Source organism: Heterodontus francisci, chromosome 8, assembly GCF_036365525.1.
Source record: "Heterodontus francisci isolate sHetFra1 chromosome 8, sHetFra1.hap1, whole genome shotgun sequence".
NCBI lineage: Eukaryota > Metazoa > Chordata > Chondrichthyes > Heterodontiformes > Heterodontidae > Heterodontus > Heterodontus francisci.
The window spans coordinates 79,842,648-79,868,130 of NC_090378.1; the positions used below are offsets into that span (position 1 = coordinate 79,842,648).

Here is a 25,483-nt window from a genome sequence, read left to right on the forward strand (position 1 = left end):
TCACACATAGCCCAGGTTGGGTAAGGACAGCATATTTCCTTCCCTAAAGAGCAATAGTGAACCATACGGGTGTTTGGCGACAATCCGGTCTTTTCATGGTTACCATTACTGATACTAGCTTTTTATTCCAGATTTATTTAATTAACTGAATTGAAATTTCCCAGCTGCCATGGTAGGATTTGAACTCATGTCTCTGGATTATTGGTTCAGGATTTCTAGTCCACTAATATAATCAATCTGCTATCATAGCTGTGTTGTTTGAGGACAGGCCCAGCTTTTGCTGTGATCCCCTCAAAGGTCTAATCACCTGTCAATACTTATCATCTCACCTTGTGTATGAAGAATGACTTTTTGGGTGAAGTGTATGTATACTCTTGATACTCCCTGAATCTGTATCCCAACAGGAGAACATTTGGGGAAGATAGCAATATTTCAGTTTAGCTGGAATCGTAGATGATATGATTGGTGATTGGACTGCAGTTTACTGAGCCCAGTATATGTTAGAGTTGAATTAACACTAGATATCATAAGGTCAAGGGCATTTCCACTTTAACTTATACTCACTCAGATGTGTTCATTGATTTTGACTTACAAATATTGAAGGGATTGTATGTGGGTAGATGTTATTTGTAATGTTACTATATATAGTTAGTATACCACTGAAAAATGAAAGTAACCTGTCACACCACATAAGTCTGCTTGTTTGGAATATATCTCTTTCTGTTATGGGCAGATTATGCAGCAATGGAGCAATAAACGTGCATGAACAGTCATTTGATAGAATGGTTTACAATTTTGGCCAGCATTTATTGCCCATCCCTAATTGCCCTTGAACTGAGTGGCTTGCTGGGCCACTTTAGAGGGCAGTTAAGAGTCAACCACATTGCTGTGGGTCTCGAGTAACATGCAGGCCAGATCAGGCAAGGATGGCAGATTTCCTCCCATGAAGGGAATTAGTGAACCAGACTGGGTAAGGATGACAGATTTCCTCCCCCTGAAGGGAACTAATAAACTATATGGGTTTTTGCAACAATCCAGTAGTTTCATGATTATTATTGATTAAACCAACATTTTATTCCAATTTATTGATTAATTGGATTTAAATTCCCCCAGCTGCTGTGGTGGGAATTGAACTCATATCTCCAGAGCATTAGTCTGGGCCACTGAATTACTAGTCCGGTAAAATTACCACTATGTTAACATTCCCCTGGCAGGTGGGTTCTAGCAGGGGCTGAAGAAAGTCTGAATGGGTAGAAAGTGCTCATTGCCAAAAAAGATAGCAGCCTTTCCCTCTGGTAGTTAGTTATTTGTACAAGGGAATGTTGCTGCTGTCCATTAATTCCTAATGCTAGTTTCAGAGATGGCAGTGCCACCTCATCAGTGGCAGCATTGTGCCTCCCAGTCCTATCACATTGCTGTTGGTTTGGGCATTCTGGGACCAGATATTTTGAGCAGAAGATTCTCTCCAGTATTATTATGAAGGAGAACATTTAACTGTGGGTCACAGTATCAAATCTGGGCCATTGAAGTAGAACTTGGAAATGTTGTAGAAAGGGATTCTGCACAATAGGCTTCTCCCTGGCTATTTCAAGATAACTCCTAACAGGTGAGGGTCAGAGTTACTAATCAATATACATAGGATATTATTATAATATGATAATTTAACAGAATGCTATTTATTTTAACTTCAGTATCGATTTACATCTCAAATTCAGTTACTTTACAGTTTATTCTTGTTTCATGCAATAATATTTTATACATGTGCATTGACAGTACGAACGAGGCTTTGTGCTTGGTTGGCTTTGCACATGAAGGATTGCGTGAATTGTTGGCTTGTCTCTGTGAGATGAGTAGGGACCTTTCCCTTCAAGTGTGAAATGCCTATTTATAAACTCACTGATGAGAAGTGCCTGCACAAATCACCAACTTTGTTGTTTGAGAGTCATTAGGTCATCCCCACCAGTGAAGTATAAATAGTTATTTTCTACTGGGTCACTAAATTTTTATATTTAATTTCTGGTTGATTTGTTAACTGAGACAGTGTATAGTTTAATTATTTCCTACTACCCCTGTCTTTGCAGAATTACACAAACAGAAGAATATGCCACATGCCATTGATCAACATCCAACAACATCTCTCCAGAATGACTTCATCCCAGAAGAAATTCTGCTGGCTTTGACCACTGTGACAAATTCATGCTGTCATGATGAACCCCTTGGACCACTGAAGAAAAATAGAACTCCAAAAGATCCTAAGGGCTATAGAACAAAGGCAAGTAGATGGAGTTTGGATACAGATCAGCCATGATCTAACTGAATGAAGGAACAGACTCGAGGGGCATTATAGCCCACTCCTGCTCCTATTTCTTATGTTCTTAATATTCAAATATTTACAGTCAATTTGAAATGAGTTTGGGCAGCCTCCATCGAGGTCATAGTGGAATCAGGACAAACTGTCCCTAATTTAGCATTAAGGAAAGACTTACGTTTATATAGCGCCTTTTTACATCACAATACTGACTAAACTTCCAAACTACTTTATTGGCTGTAAAGCGCTTTGAGACGTCGGTGGTCGTGAAAAGCACTATAGAAATGCAAGTCTTTCTTTCATAACCTTAGGATGTCTCAAAGTACTTTAAAGCCAATGCTTTTGAAGTGTAGTCACTGTTGTAATGTAGGAAACATGGAAGCCAATTTGCGCATAGTAAGGTCCCACACACAGCAATGGATAATGACCAGATTTGACCAGACCATCTGTTCTAGTGATGTTGTTTGAAGGATAAATATAAGCCCAGGGAGAACGCCTCTGTTCTTCTTAGAAATAATACCATAGGATCTGAGAGGGCAGATGGGGCCTCAGTTTAAAATTACATCCGAAAGACAGCACCTCCAACAGTGCAACAATCCCTCAGTACTGCACTGACAGCTTAGGTTATGTATTCAAGTCTCTGGATTGGGACTTGAACCTGCAACCTTCTGCCTCAGATGCAAGATCACTATCACTAGACCAAGGCTGTTATTTCTAGAGGCTACAGGATGGTATTTATGGTAAATTGAGTGGTTAATGCTAACAGTAGGTGTCTGTAATGGCAGTAGTTCCATTTCCCAACATTATAATTTCTCACTTTGGCAAGCACAAACATTTAAAAAAACTTTCATTCAGTGGATATACATATTAACTGCCCGACAGTAAATTGTAATTTAAAGTAATACTGCAAGAAAAGCTCATAAATATCAGGGTACTTATTGCTCTATAATTGCAATTTGATCTCAATTCAAATGCAAATCATTTTCTAATGAAATATCTTCAAAATGGACTTTTCCTTCTCAGAAAATATTATTTTAAAATGAGATTTTAAAGAAGTATAGGCAACTCTTTCAAATGAGTCTAAGCATTCAGTCTTATGTCTCAATACTAACGATAGTAAGCTCAAAAGTTAATGTTTTTCTTTATACTCTCCCACCCAATTTTCTGCCTTCTCCTATTGAAGCAGTGATTTATGCTGAGATATAATTCCATGGGCACCATCCACTCTTACACATAAAGAACCACTCCAAATGTATTGGCCCTGATACTGTTGGCAAATTACTCAACCATAAGGGTGCATTATAGCAAAACCGGAAAAACCCTCACTCAAGGTGTGCATACATGTACTGGTGATGATCAGAAAGGGGATTCTGGTTGATTCGCTAATTTCTTTATAGCTTAAGGTTTAAGGCCATTTGAGGTGTATAATTGCTGCTCTGGCTGAAAGCAGCTCACTCAACACAGTCTACGTTTGAACATGTAACCTCTTGGTACACATGACTTGGCTATTACCAAGTGAAAATTCCATCTTTTTAATAATTAATTCAGTTAAAATGCCCTTTCATAAAATAAAGACTTTCACTTATATAGTGCCTTGCAGGACCACAGGACATCCCAAAACATTTTATAGCTAATGAAGTACTTTTGTAGTGTAGTCACTGTTGGAATGTAGGAAACGCAGCAGCCAATTTGCACACAGCAAACTCCCACAAATAGCTATGTGATAATGACCAGATAATCTGATTTTATGATATTGATTGAGGGACGAATATTTGCCAGGCCACCAGGCATATCTCCCCTACTCTTCTTCAAGAAAGTGCCAGGCGATCTTTTACATCCACTCAAGTGGGTATACAGGGCCTCAGTTTAACATCTCATCTGAAAGAGAGCATCTCTGACAGTGGCAGCACTCCATCAGTGCTGCACTGGAGTGTCAGTCTTGTTTTTGTGCTCAAGGTCTGGAGTGGGACTTGAACCCACAATCTTCTTACTTAGAGATGAAAGTGCTACCAACTGGGCCGTGGCTGACATCAGAAAAATGTTTGCAAACATTTTAATGTTTGCAAGAAAAGTGTTTGCAGCCCTTTCTTTCATTCTCTGTCAGACCTGAAAGAGGTGTGTAATTTTTGCCATAATTATGCCATGAGCAAGTGAAGCACCAATGTGCTTCAACACAGTAAATGTCATTGCATTGTGTGTAAGCTTCCCTACTACTTTCAGGATTCAATTTAATCCAACAAGGGTGACTCATCCATGACTATAACAAATCACTATGGGTACAGGTATATATTGGTTATAAGTATAGCAAATTTATTAAGTAGTTGACATCCAGTATAAACAAGTAATACTTAACTAAGACAATAGTGACAGTCTGTCCCTCAGAAGCTTGCCGGTAGCCCTTCGAGTGACTGTGGCGGGTTCTCCTTTATTTGCTGTTGACTAAAGATTCTCTTCTTTCTTCCTCTGGGTTTTCATGCTGCTTCTCATGTTCAAGAGCTCTTCTTTTATACTGTTTTTCTCCTTTGAGCCAACATTGCAACTGATAATCTCCTGGGCTATCTCACTCATTCTGTTTAATCATTATTTTTAAACCTTTAACATTAAATTCATGCTTAATCTTCTGGTATCACTTCGTTCCATCTTCTTGCAACTTAGTTATTCCTTATCTAGAAGCTTCATACAAACAATTGTTACATGATTTACAGCAATGGCTTTTACTCTAGTGATAACAGATCTCAGAAACATTAAACCTTCTGTTTTAATTGTAACTTAATTAATGTTCTGTCTTTCATTATCTGTTAGTTTCAAACATACCACCACAGTCTTTGCATATTTGTTCAAGGTTCTTTCCCTTGCTGCCAGCTTGTTTTGAACATAACCTTACCTCAGCATATTCTTTTTTTTGCCTTTAACATCGAGTTGGCTCAAATTCACCATCATGCTGTGCTTCTCGGCCTCATACCATGTTTAACTGAGCTTACACATATTATAGTTGCTTCAACAATATTTTAAAGCATTATTACCTATCATAATCACTTCTAATTAACCTTATACATTTTAAGACATTAAATGGGCGGCACAGTGGCGCAGTGGTTATCACTGCAGCCTCACAGCTCCAGCGACCCGGGTTCAATTCTGGGTACTGCCTGTGTGGAGTTTGCAAGTTCTCCGTGTCTGCGTGGGTTTTCTCCGGGTGCTCCGGTTTCCTCCCACAAGCCAAAGGACTTTCAGGTTGGTAGGTAAATTGGCCATTATAAATTGCCGCTAGTATAGGTTGGTGGTAGGGAAATATAGGGACAGGTGGGGATGTTTGGTAGGAATATGGGATTAGTGTAGGATTAGTATAAATGGGTGGTTGATGGTCGGCACAGACTCGGTGGGCTGAAGGGCCTGTTTCAGTGCTGTATCTCTAAACTAAACTATACAGTATACACTTTTAATATTACATCAAGCAGTGATCTCTATCTTACATGTGTGTAGAAACAACAATAAGAAGCCATTTACCAAACACATTTCCATGAAAGACGATGCTGCCTCATTTATCCTCTTGTCCATATTTCGTTAATTTACCTATTTTATGGAAAAACAAATTACAAACAATAAGAGATGCATTAGAAAGCTAGCAAAATTTCTGTCAGATTGTTCTTGTTGCATGTATTTTTTTTTAGAAACATGAAATATCAGCTTAGAAATTACTTTGTGTAATTTTAGTGCATGAATGTTTAACATGTTAGTGCAGCATTACTCTCCTTCCTATTTTAATAGAGGTAATTAAACTGATTATTTTGACCTTTTTGTACACTGAGTGCACAATAATTTCTAGACTGCAGATCTTCTTTTGGGCCTCCTTATCTCGAGAGACAATGGATACGCGCCTGGAGGTGGTCAGTGGTTTGTGAAGCAGCGCCTGGAGTGGCTATAAAGGCCAATTCTGGAGTGACAGGCTCTTCCACAGGTGCTGCAGAGAAATTTGTTTGTCGGGGCTGTTGCACAGTTGGCTCTCCCCTTGCGCCTCTGTCTTTTTTCCTGCCAACTACTAAGTCTCTTCGACTTGCCACAATTTAGCCCTGTCTTTATGGCTGCCCGCCAGCTCTGGCGAATGCTGGCAACTGACTCCCACGACTTGTGATCAATGTCACACGATTTCATGTCGCGTTTGCAGACGTCTTTATAGCGGAGACATGGACGGCCGGTGGGTCTGATACCAGTGGCGAGCTCGCTGTACAATGTGTCTTTGGGGATCCTGCCATCTTCCATGCGGCTCACATGGCCAAGCCATCTCAAGCGCCGCTGACTCAGTAGTGTGTATAAGCTGGGGGTGTTGGCCGCTTCAAGGACTTCTGTGTTGGAGATATAGTCCTGCCACCTGATGCCAAGTATTCTCCGGAGGCAGCGAAGATGGAATGAATTGAGACGTCGCTCTTGGCTGGCATACGTTGTCCAGGCCTCGCTGCCATAGAGCAAAGTACTGAGGACACAGGCCTGATACACTCGGACTTTTGTGTTCCGTGTCAGTGCGCCATTTTCCCACACTCTCTTGGCCAGTCTGGACATAGTAGTGGAAGCCTTACCCATGCGCTTGTTGATTTCTGCATCTAGAGACAGGTTACTGGTGATAGTTGAGCCTAGGTAGGTGAACTCTTGAACCACTTCCAGAGCGTGGTCACCAATATTGATGGATGGAGCATTTCTGACGTCCTGCCCCATGATGTTCGTTTTCTTGAGGCTGATGGTTAGGCCAAATTCATTGCAGGCAGCCGCAAACCTGTCGATGAGACTCTGCAGACACTCTTCAGTGTGAGATGTTAAAGCAGCATCGTCAGCAAAGAGGAGTTCCCTGATGAGGACTTTCCGTACTTTGGACTTCGCTCTTAGACGGGCAAGGTTGAACAACCTGCCCCCTGATCTTGTGTGGAGGAAAATTCCTTCTTCAGAGGATTTGAACGCATGTGAAAGCAGCAGGGAGAAGAAAATCCCAAAAAGTGTGGGTGCGAGAACACAGCCCTGTTTCACACCACTCAGGATAGGAAAGGGCTCTGGTGAGGAGCCACCATGTTGAATTGTGCCTTTCATATTGTCATGGAATGAGGTGATGATACTTAGTAGCTTTGGTGGACATCCAATCTTTTCTAGTAGTCTGAAGAGACCACGTCTGCTGACGAGGTCAAAGGCTTTGGTGAGATCAATGAAAGCAATGTAGAGGGGCATCTGTTGTTCACGGCATTTCTCCTGTATCTGCCGAAGGGAGAACAGCATGTCAATGGTCGATCTCTCTGCACGAAAGCCACACTGTGCCTCAGGGTAGACGCGCTCGGCCAGCTTCTGGAGCCTGTTCAGAGCGACTCGAGCAAAGACTTTCCCCACTATGCTGAGCAGGGAGATTCCACGGTAGTTGTTGCAGTCACCGCGGTCACCTTTGTTTTTATAGAGGGTGATGATATTGGCATCGTGCATGTCCTGGGGTACTGCTCCCTCGTCCCAGCACAGGCATAGCAGTTCATGTAGTGCTGAGAGTATAGCAGGCTTGGCACTCTTGATTATTTCAGGGGTAATGCTGTCCTTCCCAGGGGCTTTTCCGCTGGCTAGAGAATCAATGGCATCACTGAGTTCCGATTTGGTTGGCTGTATGTCCAGCTCATCCATGACTGGTAGAGGCTGGGCTGCATTGAGGGCAGTCTCAGTGACAGCATTCTCCCTGGAGTACAGTTCTAGAAGTGCTCAACCCAGCGGTCCATTTGTTTGCGTTGGTCAGTGATTATGTCCCCCGATTTAGATTTGAGGGGGGCGATCTTCTTGATGGTTGGCCCAAGAGCTCTCTTCATGCCATCATACATTCCTCTGATGTTTCCGGTGTCTGAGGCCAGCTGAATATGATTGCATATTTGTTGCCAGTAGTCGTTTGCGCAACGCCTAGCTGTTCTTTGTGCAGTACTTCTGCCTGCTTTAAGTGCTGCGGATGTTAAATCGCTAGACTGCAGATCTCTGGCATAAAATAGCATGCATGAATGACCAGTAGAGGGTGACCTTATTGACTGCTCTGAAGCAATGAGAGCAGATGTTTTAAAAAAAAATCCTAAAACAACCTGCTCTTTCAGTTTTCTTCTGTTCAGTCAGTGAATCCAATGGGCAATTAAAAATACATTTTTAATGTAAAACTGTTTGCTTCAAGAGCCATTGTTTTTACAGAAAGGGTCAAATTTCTTCTTGTTCGCAAATACACAATGTAAATCACATCAAAATGCATCATAGTGTCACTTTTGTATGATGGTCACGACATAGATAGGAACATAGGGACAGGAGTAGGCTAGTCAGCCCCTCGAACCTGTTTGGTCATTCAGTTAGATCATTGCTGATCTATATCTTAACTTCATCTCACTGCCTTAGTTCCGTAACTCTTAATACCCTTGCTTAACAAAAATCTATCAACCTCCGTTATGCAATTTTTCAATTGACCTAGCTTCAGCAGCTTTTTGGGTGAGATATTACACTGTCTTGGTTGCTCTCTTCAAATAACACCAACAAATGGATTTCCCAAATAATTTTTGCCGAAGACAATGTCCCTTTAAAAAACAACCATGAGGTGGCTAGTTTACCTTTTGGGGCCACCATCTTCACTGTGACTCTTAAGGCTGAGTATATAAATATGATGTTTCTACAATTAACCACAATAACTACTCTCTTGATACTCCTGGTTTCAATGAAGCAATAAGGGTGCTAGAGGTTGCAGATAAGTAAAGATTTTTTTTCTGTAGCTAGTTTATAGAAACACCATCATGATGTGGCCTTAACTGAAGGGTCAATAATAGTGGACTGGATTTTACAGACCCCACGATGTCAGCGTTCGTGGTGGGCAGAGGAGGGGTGCCAGAAAATACCTCTGAGAGAGGGCCACCTTGCACCCCGACGCCGGGAGGGCCCGGCATGATATCATCAGTGGCGGCGAGGCCTCAAGGCAGCCCCCCTGCTGCTGGGCAGTGGGACACCCCTTTGAATACGTAAATAAATTAAAATGAATGCATTAATTATACTTATGCTGCCGCCTTCTGTCCAGGGAGGGAGGAGGAGGTAAGTTTCTCAGTGCACGGGTGGGGCTGGTGGGGAAACGGGGTCAAAGTAACATCATTGGTTTAAGGGGTGGTGGGAAAGGTTTGAGGTTAAAGTTAATGCACTTTGGGGAGGGGATGGGGGAAGATCAGGTGGACAGGTAAGTGTTTTGGGAGGGAGAGGGCAAGTAATTAATTTTATGGTTATTATGGGGGCTGGGAGAGGGGCAAAATAAATGTATTTAATTTTTTTTATTCACTGAATCTTTAAATATTTAAATTTGATGGTAGGACTGAAAGTCCTTTAAAAATGGCGTCAGCATCTGTGCACAGGCAGCTGACGCCATTGCCAGGGATGGACAGCCTGCCCCCTCCACATGATCGGGGTGAGGGGGGGGGGTGCAGCCCGCCCCAGCTATTTAAATGAGCTGTTGCATTTAGGGTCCCAGTGGCTCCACGATGTGTGACCTGCAGGCGGACTGCCATTGTTTTCGCCCGCCGTCAATTTCGGTGGCATGATTGTAAAATTCAGCCCAGTGCGTTTATAGCATTTTTGGCTCAAGGACAGATTTTAAAAAAAATTATACAGGAAGGTTATTTAAATATGCAAGCGAAAATAAAATGCATGTTGGGCTTTTAGTTAGGCATTTTCCTTTATTTTAGTTACATAGGGCCATGCCCTACATCCAAATAATTCATACTCTCTGTCTCTTCAGTTACATCGCATCCGACCAACTGATCATGTATGGCATCATCCAACTCGGAGAACAAGATTTAAGTACTTGATAGATCAACCCGTCTCACTGGCTCAAGCTGGAAGGTATTTTTTGGAACTATTTGACATGGGGAAGTTTAAGTGGAATATGGTACATATATTGGAAATATCCAGCTTACTTGCTCAGAGACTTACAGTGAATGCCACTTTGTGTAAGATTTTGATAGTCTTTAAATTTTGACCGGAAGAAGCACAATAGCTGAAAATGTTTGCTGTGAGTGAAGAGTGCACAATGCGGAGAAAAAAAATGGATGGGCACATCATTCAGTGTGGATAAACAGAATGTCCTAGATATTGCCCTTCATGTGTTTTTCTGAAATGCTCAAAAAAAAATACATCCACAAATATAAGAGCAAAATATTGTGGATGCTGGGAATCTGAAACAAGGACAGAAAATGCTAGAAATACTCAGAAGGCCAAGCAGCATCTGTGGAGAGAGAACCCGAGTTAACAGACTGGATTTTATGGAGCTGGTGGCGGTCTTGAAGCTAGGCCCAAAAGGTGAGAGGAAACCCGCCTTTGCCCTTTTGATCCACCCCTATTTAATGGCACTCGGGCACTTAACTGCCCGCTGCCAGGCTCTCAATCCCTTTTAGGATGGGGATGCCGCCTCCAAGAGCTGCCAGCCAATCAGAGGGCTGGCAGCTCAATGGTCTTGGCAGTGCCACCAGGAGGCCCATCGCTGAAACACAGGTAAGTGTGGCGCGGCCGCCGGGGTTATTCCGGCAGAACCCAGTGATGGCAGGGAAGAGGGTGGGCATTGAGGGCGGTGGAAGTTGTTAGGGACAACATTTGCCAATGGGGGCTCTCCATGGGCCACAGATTCCCAACGGAGGAGACAATCACCACCCCCTCCCACACCTCCTACCAAGCCCACAGGGCGGACGCCTTGAGTTACGGGGAAACCTCCCCACCTGGCGGGGCTTCCACCAGCTGCTGGTAAAATGCCAGTGGCGGTGGGAAGAGGCCCTTAAGTGGCCATTATCTGGTCTTTGGGCAGGAAGGCTGTCTTTAGTCTTCCCCACTCCAGTCTAAATTCAAAAACTCCGCCCTTCACCTTCCTTTGCAATCTTATGAACCTCCCTCACCTCTGTTGCCATCCCTAGGGGCCCATAAAATTCAGCCCAACATTTCAGGTCAATGACCTATCATCAATTCTGATGAAAGATACATCCCCAAATGCCTGTTTTGCCTGCTTTAATACAAAAGTGAGAATACATTCCTTTTTATTAGCTTTTAACCAATGAATAAAATGCCAACATTCAGATGGAATAGCAACAACTTAGGGGCTGGATTTTACTAGTGCGCCACAACTCGCGGTGGCGCTATGAAAGGAGCGGTCCGCCTGTGTGCAGCAGCGGCCGCTGAGCCCCCACGATATTTCACACAGGGCTCATTAGCATCACGGTGACGCACCGACCACCTCCCCCAATATTAAGTGACAGGAGGTGGGACATCTGGCACCATGATGGACGTTGGCTCAGCTGTGTAGCAGCTGTTGGGGCCCTATTTAAAGTGCCCCAGCACCTGCTTCCTGACAGCTGCCAAATAAATACTTACCTCACTATTGAAGAGTGGGGATGCTGGCAATCTGGCAGCAAAGCAGAAAGTGCTGGAGAAACTCAGCAGGTCGGGTAGCATCTGTGGAGAGAGAAGCAGAGTTAACTTTCAGGTCTGTGACCAAGTTCAAGTCACATACCTGAAAGTTAACTGCTTCTCTCTCCACAGATGCTGCCAGACCTGCTGAGTTTCTCCAGCACTTTCTGCTTTGCTGCCACATACTTACTCTGCTTTGTCCCAGTGTCCTGTGCAGTTAAAATCCTCCTTTTCCATTCAAGTGTAATGTTCCTTCTTGTAGCCCTGCTGCACCTGAGTGAATAATCTTAATTTTGCACATACCAGAATGTGACTGAATTGTCTCATAAAAGGCAAATACACTATCAGAGATAAAAGCATAATTTAAGAATATCAACATACTATGGGCTTTTAATTACCTGAATGTGAAAAGCCGCAGACTAATATGCATTTGGAATCTGTATTCATTTCGCTGCGAACTGTTATGTGAAAAGAAATGTAACTGGAATTAAAAGTACTTCTTAAAGAACCAGGAAAATATGTTTATATTCTAGCTGCATTGCAAACCAGAAATATTACATCAATAATTATGATCAACTGCTGCAGAAGCAAAGTGTACGTGAATATGTGTCCATCTGTCATAAATGAAAACCAGGACAGCAGCACAGATTTCCTCACTAGTCCTGCATTAGTTTTCAAACATGTGCAAAAAAAAACATGCAGCCAGAAATTAGAGCAGTAACACTGTGGAATCACCTTTGCATTTAAAGGACCAGAGCAAAAACAGAAGATGGCAGAGGGGCGCTCTAGTGTGGCCCCATGGTTTAACAATGCTTCTCTGCTCACACTCCTCCAGGCTGTGCGGGCAAAGCAGGAGGTCCTTTTCCCCAGCAACAGTAAGAAGATGCCCTCCAGCCTGACCAAGGCAGCCTGGCTGGAGGTGGCAGAGGAGGTAAGTAACTGTGGGGTCATCCGACATGAAAGGGTCCAATGCCGGAAGAGGATGAACAATCTGCTTTGCACTGCAAAGGGAAGTGGCATTCTGTATCATGGCCCTACTGAACCTGGGTGACCCCAAGCAGAGTGGCACATGTGTGCCCCTGCCATGCCAAAGACAGGGAGGTTGGGCAGGGATGAATGGATAAAAATATGGCAGAACTCACCCTTGTCTGCAGCTCACAACATGACCTACATGAGTGACTCACTCAGTAGTGCACACCAAGCCTTCCCCACCTTTGGGCCCAGCACCCCTCTTGTAACATGTTTTTCGTTGTTGCCTTACCATCCTTAATCTCTGCCTCCTTGCTCCTGCGGACAAAGAGAGTCCACAATGCTCGTAAGGCGAGTCGGACTGTTGGAGGAGTACCAGCTATGCGGACGATGACACAGGCTGAGGAGAAGGCCCTTGACCTGACTGCAACACATGTGGACTGTGCATTCATTGCCATTAAGCTCGGGCTCCTGGGTGAACATGCATCCATTTGATATACACAATGATCAGTGTGAAAATCATGCTTTTTTTTTATTCGTTCATGGAATGTGGGCATTGCTAGCTAGGCCAGCATTTATTGCCCATCCCTAATTGCCTTTGAACTGAGTGGCCATTTCAGAGGGTATTTTAAGAGTCAACGACATTGCTGTGGATCTGGAGTCACATGTTGGCCAGACCAGGTAAGGACAGCAGATTTCCTTCCCTAAAGGACATTAGTGAACCAGATGGGTTTTTACAACAATTGACATTGGCTTCATGGTCATACTAGACTAGCTTTTTAATTCCAGATTTATTAATTGAATTCAAATTTCACCATTTGCGGAGGTGGGATTCGAACTCACGTCCCCAGAGCATTGGCCTGGGCCTCTGGGCTACCAGTCCAGTGACGTTACCATTACGCCACCACCTCCCCCCATTTGACACAATGCTGTCAGAATCGTTATATGCTCACCATAAAGACTGACAGTGTGCTCTTCTCATTGTATCTTGCAGGTCAACACTCTGAGTCGGCAATGGCGGCCCAGGACACCCCTGCACCTCAGAGGAAGAGATATCCTCAGAGGATGTAACACTCCATGACACTCCCGCATCTTCCACCAGCGCAGATACAGTCACCTTGGTGGGAATCTGGTTGGGCTTACAGTCATGTTCACAAGCTAGTGACACACTGCACACACGTCCAAGCAGCTGACCAAGGCTGAGACAGCTGAGGCCCCTGACAGTCGGAGGGCTCTGGGTGGCCAGGTCCATTATGAGCCCCAGGCTGCTGATGACCCTCTGTTGTCGACAGCGCAGGACATGCTGAGCTGCAGCAGCAGTCGTGGCAACATCTGGTGGAGATGCCATAGGCCAAGCGTAGCCTTGAACAGATGCTGGGGGATTCCATCCAGGCCATGACAGTGGCCGTGTGCTAGGCATTTGAGCATAGAGCGTCGTACATGGAGGCGGCGGTGGACTTCCTGGTGAGCCACATTCCATTAATATGCGCTGACCTGCGATCCCTCGCCAAGGCCATCAGATCCACAAATCAGTAGCAAGGTGCAAGAGGGACGAGGAGCATGGAGACTGCCCTTGCCCCTGGTCCTTCCCGGGAGAGCAGAGAGGTTCAAACAAGCCTTGAGCTGGAGGAGGCAAGCCTGCACACCATATCTGGAGTCCACATTCAAGGTGCATCCATTGTGGCCACCCGCTCCTCCGCTGGTGTGTCAACCTCCAGTAGCGACGAAGTCTGAGGAGAGTTGTGCAGTGACGCAGGACTCCCCCAGCCAGCCGGGGCCCTCCAGGTCTCGTGCGCACAGAGGACGACCGCCAAAGTCATTCACAGCCAAAGGGCAATGTAATCAGCAAACTTCCTCCAGTCAGGCTGCTAGTGCAGAAGTGGCATCACGAAGGAGCATCTGCAAGCGTTTCCAAAAAACATTGTGACACCATGTGTCTGCAGGGGTGAGACAACAGTGTAGAAAGGTCGAAATCAAAATCTTCTTCACTAATGTGTATTGCTTTTACTGTGTGAATGAAGTGTGGCAGCATGTACCGATCATGTCTCCTCCCATTACATCATTGGCTTTTCAGAACTGCCAATGTATGGAATAACGTCATTGTCATGTCAGTATTGCTCATGTGCAGTAACATGGACAAATGGCTCAGTATGCTGCTGCCAGTAATGGTGGACGCAAAGATGTTGCAGATACGAACTGCTGCACAACAGGTGAACGAGGGTGCTGTGTGGCTTGCAGAACCCACGGTGGTTCCTATGGCGTGGAGAACCTTTCGTCACTGAGGCACTGCTGTGCATCCCTAAGTCGCTGCTTGCCCTGCATGCAGCGCCTGGATGCTCTCTGTCCACCCATGTGCCTTTCCTGCTGTAAGTCCTCATCATCCGAGGATGAGTCCTGCTCATGTCTGTCCTCATCCTGGAAGGCCTCCCTGCTATTGAGTGCATAGTTGTGCAGAACACAGCAGACCACAACGATGCGAACTACCCTTTCCAGCTTGTACTGCAGGGCACCACCCGATCTATCCAGGCAGTGGAAGTGCATCTTCAGCATGCCGATCGCCTGCTCAATGATGGCTCTTGTAGCTCTGTGACTGGTGTTGTATCTCTCCTCTGCAGCAGTGGTGGGGTCTCTCACTGATGTCAAGAGCCTTGTTTGCAAGGTGTAGCCCTTGTCTCCAAGAAGCCACCCCTCCATATGAGCCAGTTGGGTGAACAGCAACGGCAGCTGGGACTGGCACAGGATGAAGGTGTCATGGCAGCTGCCTGGAAAGCGGGCACAGATTTGCATAATCGTTTCCAGTGATCACATACGAGCTGCACGTTGATTGAGTGGAAGCCCTTACAGCTTACCTATTCAGCTGGTCCCCTGGTGGGAGCCTTGATGGCCACATGGGTGCAATCTATGACTCCTTGCAGCTGTGGGAATCCCGCGATAGAGCCGAAACTGATGGCCCTCTGGGCCTGGCTTTCATGTCTGTCGTGAAGCAGACATAGTCATCGGTCCTCTGGTACAGGGCATCGATGACCTCCCTGATGCAACAGGCACTGCTGACTGTGTGACCCCACAAAGGTTTCCGGTGGGCCCCTGAAATGATGCAGAGGCATAGAAATTAAGTGCCGCTGTCACAAGGAAGGCACAAAGTTAACATACAGGTGCAGTAGGCTATTTATTGGGAAGGCAAATGGCATGTTGACCTTTATTGCAAAGGGATTGGAGTACAGGAATAAAGAAGTCTTACTAAAATTGCACAGGGCTTTGGTGAGACCGCACCTGGAATATTGTGCACAGCTTTGGTCTCCACATTTAAGAAAAGATATACTTGCACTGGAAACAGTGCAGCGAAGATTAACTAAATTGGTCCCTGGGCTGAGGGGGTTGTCCTATGATGAGAGGCTGAATAAGTTGGGCCTATATTCTCTGGAGTTTAGAAGAATGAGACATACAAGGTTCTGAAAAGGCTTGATAGGGTAGAAGCTGACAGATTGTTTCCACTGGTCTTGGAATCTAGAACACGGAGGACAGAGTCTCAGGATAAGCGGCCAATCACTCAGGACTGAGATGAGGAGAAATTACTTCACTCAAAGGGTTGTGAATCTTTGGAATTCTCTACCCCGGATGGTTGTGGATGCTGCATCATTGAATACATTTAAGGCTGGGATAGATAGATTTTTGGTCTTGCAGGGAATCAAGGGATATGGGGAAAGTGAAATTGAAGCCAAAGATCAGCCATGATCATATTGAATGGCGGAGCAGGCCTGATGAGCCATATGGTCTACTTCTGCTCCTATTTCTTGTGTTCTTGTATTTGAGGGCTACAGGCATAGGATGTCCCCTGAAGCCCATGGGCTGCAGGTCATCATTGAGCAGGGCACAGAGATGTGTCACCGCCTCTCTCGACATCCACAGTTGCCTCTGACACTGGTGCTCTGACATTTGCAAGTATGTCCTGCAGAACCTGTAGGTGCCCAAGCTTTCCTTGGGTGTTGCTGCTTACGACCGGGGGCCTCTATGTGGGTTGCAACTGCCTGTTAGTTTTGCCTGTGGCGCATATGGATCCTCAGGAGAAGTGGGAAAATGCATATAGGGTGAAACATTTCCATCACAAAGTTGCAATTAAACTCGGTTAATTCGCTTCTTCGAAGGTACATAATGGCAGAGGTTGATGTTGACTGGTACATCAGTTGCTTTTGTGCATCAACTATGTGGCATAGCATGGCATTGCTTGTCTTAGCTCCCACTAAGAGTGGTACCGCATGACCAGATAAAGATTCTACAGCTGCATCGATTGGCCAACCAGCCATATAACCTTTACACGCCTACCGTTTCTGGCACTCTCCCCACATACAGGGCGACTCAAGTGCCATTGCTCTTTCACTGACAGAGGCAATCAATGGCACTGAGCGGACAACCTTTGTAGGAGCGCAGAAACGCAGTGGCTCCCTACACATTTGCAGACTTGTGCCCCCTGTAATACCATCCCCCCCACACCTCTCTTCCATTATGCAGACGCGCTCGCTGTAATACCATTCCTTCTTCCATCTCCCTTCCATTATGCAGACTTGTACCCCCTGTAATACCATCCCCCATCCCCCCTCCCCCTTCCACCTCCCTTCAAGTATGCAGAGTTGAAACACCGATAATCCCATCCCCCCACCTCCTTTCCAGTATCAAATTGTTACAACCAGGTGAGAAGGGGTCTAGGGCTCCCCCTCAGTCTTTGCCTGGTTTAACCGTAACAGGGTTTAATTTTTGAAACACCACGTATTTAGCTCCCCCTCAATGAATCCTTGTTCACTGCTCCAATTGTAAGGCAAAGAAATCAAACAGGTTTCCTTGGATTTAAACAAGAAAGGCAGAAGTTTATTCATCTTAAACCCTAATCCAGTTACCAACTACGAATATGGTCGTGACCACGCCAGCATGAATACGCGATAAACACACAGGCAGATAAGGACAGAAAAAGTAGAAAGAATAAAGGGGAAAAGTTTGAGGCAATATCTGTTAGTTAGTTACTGTCCTTTGAGTTCAATGTGGAGTCTTTAGTTGCCAGTATGTTCTGCTACATGTTGGGGCCCAGTCAGAGTCTTTTCTCTCTTGATGTGTATGTGCCTTCCATGGGTCCAGTGCCTTGGGAGAAGGCGAGAGAGAGAGAGAACGGCTTCCTTGTTTCAGCTTCAGTTGCGAACTGCCTTCTGTTCTTTTCTGTGTGGCACAATTCAAAAAAACCCAGATTGCCCAGCAGGTTAGTCATGTGACTAGCTCTTTATTTGGAACAGTCTCTCCTGCACGGTTTGTGGATTGTATTACCTTAGCAGCCTCTGGAATGCACTTCCTTACACCTTCAAAATCCAGATAGGGCCATTTAAAGCAGCATTGCTACCAGGAAAAGAAAGCTGTAACAATTGTTAGGGTTCTGAATGAATGAGAGAGATGCCTGTGTGTTTTTCTGTCTTTATCTTCTCTCTCATCCCTTTTAATGAAATGCACTTTAAAAAAAAATCGCATTTCATTCCATTGGGTGTGGAAGTGTCATGCGGATCCCCAGCTGCCAAGAATGAGGCATATTAATTTTGTCATTTGAACATTGATTTTAAACTGTTGCTGGAGGGAAGAAATTACTTGTTTGAAGATCACCAGACACTGGGGATCAAAATCCATTTGCATCAATTGGAGCAGGGATTAGTCCTTTGTCTCCACAAGCAGCGTCTCTTTGTATGCAAATGCACTTCTAGCCCAGTATCTGGTGATCGTCAAACAAGTCATTTCTTCATTCTAGCAAAAGTTTAAAATCAATGTTCATATGGCAAAATTAATATGCCTCACTCCTGGCAGGTGGAGGGGTCTGCATGACAACATGTGCCCCCTGTAATGGCATCCCCCCAACCTCCCTTCCAGTCTTCAGACTTGAGACCCTGATAATCCCATCCCCCCCACCTCCCTTCCAATATGCAGAGCTGAGACTCTGGTATATCCAGACTTACCTGCACTGTGAGCGAGTACTCCTAATTCTGATGTCCCGTTGGCTTTTCTCATTTGTGAATGGGATGGCACGTAACAGTCGCCTGTTCAATAAAAAATGCGGAAGTGTGGAGCGAGAGACAGCGGGATGCATAATCAGGCAAGGTAAGTAGCGATTTACATATGGTAATTGGGGTGCCACACCGAGGTCCCACCGCCACCGGTAAAATCCGGCAGGGCATACCCGACGTCGAGGGTCGTGGCAGGCCTCTCCTGGAAGAATATTCCGGGCCCCCCTGCCACGACCCCCGCGTCAGAGGGCTCGTAAAATTCAGCCCTTACATTTCGCTTGCATTCATAGTGAAAGTGCTTTACAATGAGGAGGAAAAACAGTGAGCACCAAGCAGGAGGGAAAATGTTGGGGGAACAAAGCAATAGTCAAAGAGAAGGGTTTTGAGGAGACTTTTGAAAGTGGGGACAGAGGTGGCTAGGCAGAGGCATCTTGCAAAAGAGTTCCAAAAGGGAGTACATTGCTCCTGGTAAAGCAGAGAGAGGAAAAGGATTAGGTGTGACCAATGGATGTGCAGAAGGAACATAAGACAAGGAGCAGAAGAATGCAAGTAAGGCACATGTGGTTGGAGGGCATCAACAGGCTGGGGTAAAACTATGGAGGGATTTGAAAGTGAGGACAAGGCTATCTAAGACAATGCTTTAGGCAAGTGGATCCATGAAAATAAACATATGTCTTTGTGAGAATAAGGGCCTTGGAATTCTGAAACATGACCATTTATTGTTACAACAACATCTATGATATTTGAAATGCTGTGAAAATAGTAATGAGAAGCAGTAGTTAAATGTTAACTAAAAATTGCCAAAAGTTAAATTTAAAAAAAAAATTCATTCATGGGATGTGGGCATCGCTGGCTAGGCCAGCATTTATTGCCCATCCCTAATTGTCTTTCAGAAGGTGGTGGTGAACTGCCTTCCTGAACCACTGCAGTCCATGTGGGGTAGGTACACCCACAGTGCTGTTAGGAAGGAAGTTCCAGGATTTTGACCCAGCGACCGTGAAGGAATGGCGATATAGTTCCAAGTCAGGATGGTGTGTGACTTGGAGGGAACTTGCAGGTGGTGGTGTTCCCATGCATTTGCTGCCCTTGTCCTTCTAGTTGGTAGAGGTCCTGGGTTTGGAAGGTGCTGTCAAAGGAGCCTTGGTGCGTTGCTGCAGTGCATCTTATAGATGGTACACATTGCTGCCACTGTGCGCTGGTGGTGGAGTGACTGAATGTTTGTGGATGGTGTGCCAATCAAGCAGGCTGCTTTGTCCTAGATGGTGTCTAGCTTCTTGAGTGTTGTTGGAGCTGCACCCATCCAGGCAAGTAGAGAGTATTCCATCACACTCCTGACTTGTGCCTTGTAGATGGTGGACAGGCTTTGGGGAGTCAGGAGGTGAGTTACTCGCCACAGGATTCCTAGCCTCTGACCTGCTCTTGTAGCCATGGTATTTATGTGGCTACTCCAGTTCAGTTTCTGATCAATGGTAACCCCTAGGATGTTGATAGTGGGGGATTCAGCGATGGTAATGCCATTGAATGTCAAGGGGGGATGGTTAGATTCTCTCTTATTGGAGATGGTCATTTCCTGGCACTTGTGTGGCACGAATGTTACTTGCCACATATCAGCCCAAGCCTGGATATTGTCCAAGTCTTGCTGCATTTCTGCACGGACTGCTTCAGTATCTGAGGAGTTTCGAATGGTGCTGAACATTGTGTAATCATCAGCGAACATCCCCACTTCTGACCTTATGATTGAAGGAAGGTCATTGATGAAGCAGCAGAAGATGGTTGGGCCTAGGACACTACCCTGAGGAACTCCTGCAGTGATGTCCTGGAGCTGAGATGATTGACCTCCAACAACTACAACCATCTTCCTTTGCGCTTGGTATGACTCCAACCTGATATCCCCCCTGATTCCCATTGCCCTCAGTTTTGCTAGGGCTCCTTGATGCCATACTCGGTCAAATGCTGCCTTGATGTCAAGGGCAATCACTCTCACCTCACCTCTTGAGTTCAGCTCTTTTGTCCATGTTTGAACCAAATCTGTAATGAGGTCAGGAGCTGAGTAGCCCTGGCGGAACCCAAACTGAGCATCACTGAACAGGTTATTGCTAAGCAAGTGCTGCTTGATGGCACTGTTGATGACACCTTCCATCACTTTACTGATTATTGAGAGTAGGCTGATGGGGCGGTAATTGGCCGGGTTGGACTTGTCCTGCTTTTTGTGTACAGGACATACCTGGGCAATTTTCCACATTGCAGGGTAGATGCCAGTGTTGTAGCTGTACTGGAACAGCTTGGCTAGGGGCGCGGCAAGTTCTGGAGCACAGGTCTTCAGTACTATTGCTGTAATATTGTCAGGGCCCATAGCCTTTGCAATATCCAGTGCCTTCAGTCATTTCTTGATATCACACGGAGTGTATCGAATTGGCTGAAGACTGGCATCTGTAATGCTGCGGACTTCAGGAGGAGGCCGAGATGGATCATCAACTCAGCACTTCTTGCTGAAGATTGTTGCAAATGCTTCAGCCTTATTTTTCGCACTGATGTGCTGGGCTTCCCATCATTAAGGATGGGGATATTTGTGGAGCCACCACCTCCAGTTAGTTGTTTAATTGTCCACCACCATTCACAGCTGGATGTGGCAGGACTGCAGAACTTAGATCTGATCCGTTGGTTATGGGATCGCTTAGCTCTGTCTATCACATGCTGCTTATGCAGTTTGGCACGCAGATAATCCTGTGTTGTAGCTTCACCAGGTTGACACCTCATTTCTTGGATTGTGGATGTTGTGAGCAAGGCAGGGGACCTTGGTGTCCTTGTTCATGAGTCACTAAAAGCTAGCATGCAGGTGCAACAAGCAATTAGGAAGGCAAATGGTATGTTGGCCTTCATTGCAAGGGGTTTTGAATACAAGAGCAAAGATGTCTTGCTGCAATTGTATAGAGCCTTGGTGAAACTGCACCTGGTGTATTGTGTACAGTTTTGGTCTCCTTATCTCAGGAAGGATATACTTGCCATAGAGGGAGTGCAACAGAGGTTCACCAGACTAATCCCTGAGATAGCAGGATTGTCTTACGGTGAGAGATTGCAGAAACTGGGCCTGTATTCGCTAGAGTTTTGAAGAATGAGAGGCAATCTTATTAAAACTTACAAAATTCTTACAGTGCGTGACAGGGTAGACGTGAATAGGATGTTTCCTCTGGCTGGTGAGTCTAGAAGCAGGGTACTCAGTCTCAGAATTAGGGGTAGGCCATTTAAGACTGAGATGAGGAGGAATTTCTTCACTTAAATGATGGTGAACCTTTGGAATTGTCTACCCCAGAGAGCTGTGAAAGCTCAATCATTGAACATTTCAAGACATGGAGATAGTGGGGAACAATGGTGTAGAGGTAGATGATAAACCATGATCTGTTTGAATGTCGGAGCAGACTCGACAGTCCGAATGGCCTATTCCTGCTCCTGTTTCCTATGTTCCTAGAATTTATTGCCCATGCCTAATTGCCATTGAGAAAGTAGTGATGGACAACCTTCTTGAACCGATGCAGTCCGTGTGGAGAAGGCTCTGCCACAATGTGGTTAGGTAGGGAGTTCCAGGATTATTAACCTAATGACAAGAGACCGGTGGAAAGGATAAGAGAGCAGCAGCAGAGAGCGAGAGCATAGCAAGACCAGCGGCAGGGATAAAAGAGCAGTGAAAGAGAGCGAGAACAGCGAGACTGGCAGCAGGGATAAGAGAGCTCTGGAGGGTTCAGAGTGAACCAACTGGGTTTGAAAAAAAATCAAAGGGTGGTGTAACAGGTAAACAGGTAAGTGATTGGTTGGTGGCTATTTCTCTTCTGTTGAAACTAGGATATTCGTACAAATGTTGAGCTGGGAAATTAAAAATTTCAATCAGGGTACGTACAACAGTAAGTGAATTAATGAGAGTATTAGCAGAAAGCAGGTCGAGGGGCATTAATTAAAATTAATAATTTAAACAAGGTACTAACTAAATTGCAAAAGAGAGAATAGAATTCTTTGGATAATGGATGGGCAGCTGCGACCTGTTGCTTGCAATTCCTGCACCATGTGGGACCTCCAGGACACTTCACGTGTCGTGGACAACCATGTGCATGGGAAGTGTCGCCAGCTTGAGCTCAGAATTTCTGAGCTCGAGGGGCAATGGAGTCACTGCGGAGCATCAGGGAGCAGGAGAGTTTCCTAGATCATACTTTCCAAGCGATGGTCACCCTACAGGCAGAAAGAGTTAAGGATGCTAGGTGGGTAGCCATCCGGAAGACTAGGAAGGGGCAGTAGGTGCAGGAGTCTTCAGGGTGTGTGCCACTGTCAAACAAGTAGACAGCATTGGAGACTGTTTGGAGTGACAATACCCTGAAAGAATGCAGTCCAGACCCTGGCACCAATGGGCAAAGGATTGTACAGGAGGGATCAGCAAAGTGTAGAAATACAGTTGTTATAGGAGATTCCATAGTCAGGGCGACAGACAGGCATTTCTGTAACTGTCATCGTGAGACCCACATGCTATGTTGCTTCCCTGGTGCCAGGGTAAAAGACATCAAGGAGAGGGTGCAGGATATTCTGCAGGGGGAAGGGAGTGAGCCAGAAGTTGTGGCATACATTGGCACCAACTACATCGAAAGAGCAGGAATTGAGGTCGTATGGTCAGATTTTCAGGAGCTAGGGAGGAAGTTAAAGAGCAGGACTTCGAAAGTAGTAATTTCTGGATTACTCCCAGTGCCACGTGCTAGCGAGAGTAGAAATAGGAAGATAGGGAGGATCAATGCGTGACTTTAAGTATGGTGCAGGAGGAACAGCTTCAGATGAGCAGACTCGGGGGAGCAAAAAGGAATGTAATGGTAGTAGGGGGATTGACACTGTTCTGTGCAGCCAAGAGCGTGAGTCCAGAAGGCTGAGTTGCCTAACTGGTGCCAGGGTTTGGGACATCTGCTCAGGGCTGGACAGGAACTTGGAGTGCGGGAGAGGGGGAGGATCCAGTTGTCGTGGTCCATGTAGGTACTAACGACATAGGTAGGACTAGGAAAGAGGTTCTGCTTAGTATGAGGAGCTAGGCACCAAATTGAAGAGCAGAACCTCAAGAGTAATAATCTCTGGATTATTACCTGAGCCATGTGCCAATTGGCAGAGGGTACATAAGATTAATGAAATTAATACGTGCTCAAAGACTGGTGTGGGAGAAGTGGGTTTCAGTTTGTGGGGCACTGGCACCGATACTGGGGAAAGTGGGGGCTGTACCGTTGGGATGGTCTGCACCTGAACCATGCTGGAACTAGTGTTCCAGCAAACCGTATAACTAGAGAAGAAGAGAGGACTTTAAATTAAACAAGGGGTGGGGGGGAGGTGGGGTGGGGTAGGTGAGGGATCATGCTTGGGTAAATATCGCAAATAATGGGTAGAGTCAAGGCAGGACAGCAGAATAGTAATATGGGCAATGAAGGTCAGAGAACAGCAGGAAGGGACAGAGAGAAAAACCTAAGAACACATCAACAGTCAAGACTAGATGTTACAAAGATAATAAAAAGACAAAACTAAAGGCTCTGTATCTGATTGCACGTAGCATTCATAACAAAGTAGACGAACTGATAGCGCACATTGAAGTAAATAAATATGATCTGATAGCCATTACGGAGATGTGGCTGCAGGATGACAAGGATTGGGTCCTGAATATTGAGCGGTATGTGACATTCAAGAAAAATAGGAAGCTAGGTAAAGTTGGAGGGGTAGCCCTGTTAATCAAGGATGGCATTGGTGCAATAGTTAGAGATGACCTTGGTTTAGGAGATCAGGATGTAGAATCGGTTTGGGTGGAGATGAGGACTATTAATGGAAAGAAGTCACGAGTGGGAGTGGTCTACAGACCCCCTAACAATAACCACAATGTACGATGAAGTATACAAGAAGAAATATTTGGTGCTTGTGATAAAGGGACGGCAATAATCATGGGTGATTTTAATCTACATATAAACTGGAAATATCAGATTGGCAATAGTAGCCTGAATGAGGAGTTCATAGAATGTTTTTGAGATAGTTTCTTGGAGCAGCACATTCTGGAACCAGCCAAAGAGCAGGTTATATTAGACTTGGTATTTGTAATGTGACAGGATTAGTTAATGACCTCAGAGTAAAGGCACCTTTAGGTAGCAGCGATCACAATATGATTGAATTTTACATCCAGTTTGAGAGAGAGAAGAGTGGGTCTAAGACTAGTATTTTAAACTTAAATAAGAGCAACTATGTGGGCATGAATGCTGAGCTAGCTGAAGTGAACTGGGTGATTAGGCTAGGAGATAGATCAATAGAGAAGCAGTGGCAGACATTTAAGGGGATATTTCAGAATACTCAAAATAAGTATATTCCTACTATAAGGGGAGGACCCACCATCCTTGGTTAACTAAAACGTTAAGGAAAGCATCAAACTTAAGGAAAAAGTATATCGTTGCTCAAAAATGAGTGGCAAGTCAGATGATTGGTCAGAATATAAAGAATGGCAGAGAATGACTAAAAGGTTAATTAAGAGAAAGAAATTAGAGTATGAGAGGAAGCTAGCTAGAAATGTAAAAATGGATAGCAAGAGTTTCTACAGGTATTTAAAAAGGAAAAGAGTAAGTAAAATGAGTGTTGGTCCTCTAGCGCATGAGAATAGGGAGTTAATAGTAGATAATAAGGAAATGGCGGATGGAATGAACAAATATTTTGCTTCTGTCTTCACTATAGAGGATGCAAAAAACATTCCAGTAATAGCTGTAAATCTGGAAGT

General features: G+C 45.0%; 1 protein-coding gene and 1 long non-coding RNA gene across 10 annotated transcripts in view; one reads left to right on the forward strand and one right to left on the reverse strand.

The window, feature by feature from the left end:
• Positions 1-4,797, reverse strand: part of LOC137372941 (uncharacterized) — a 31,132-nt gene extending 26,335 nt beyond the window's left edge. Inside the window, exon 1 of the long non-coding RNA XR_010975531.1 lies at positions 4,662-4,797. This is a non-coding gene — a long non-coding RNA (uncharacterized lncRNA). The remainder of the gene's footprint in view (positions 1-4,661) is intronic.
• axdnd1 (axonemal dynein light chain domain containing 1) overlaps positions 1-25,483 on the forward strand; it is a 344,655-nt gene that overhangs the window by 43,779 nt on the left and 275,393 nt on the right. For all 9 annotated transcript variants that reach the window (XM_068037450.1, XM_068037454.1, XM_068037449.1 and 6 more), the window contains exons 4-5: positions 2,082-2,272; positions 10,068-10,171. In XM_068037450.1, coding sequence (XP_067893551.1) covers positions 2,082-2,272; positions 10,068-10,171 — 295 coding nt within the window. The remainder of the gene's footprint in view (positions 1-2,081; positions 2,273-10,067; positions 10,172-25,483) is intronic.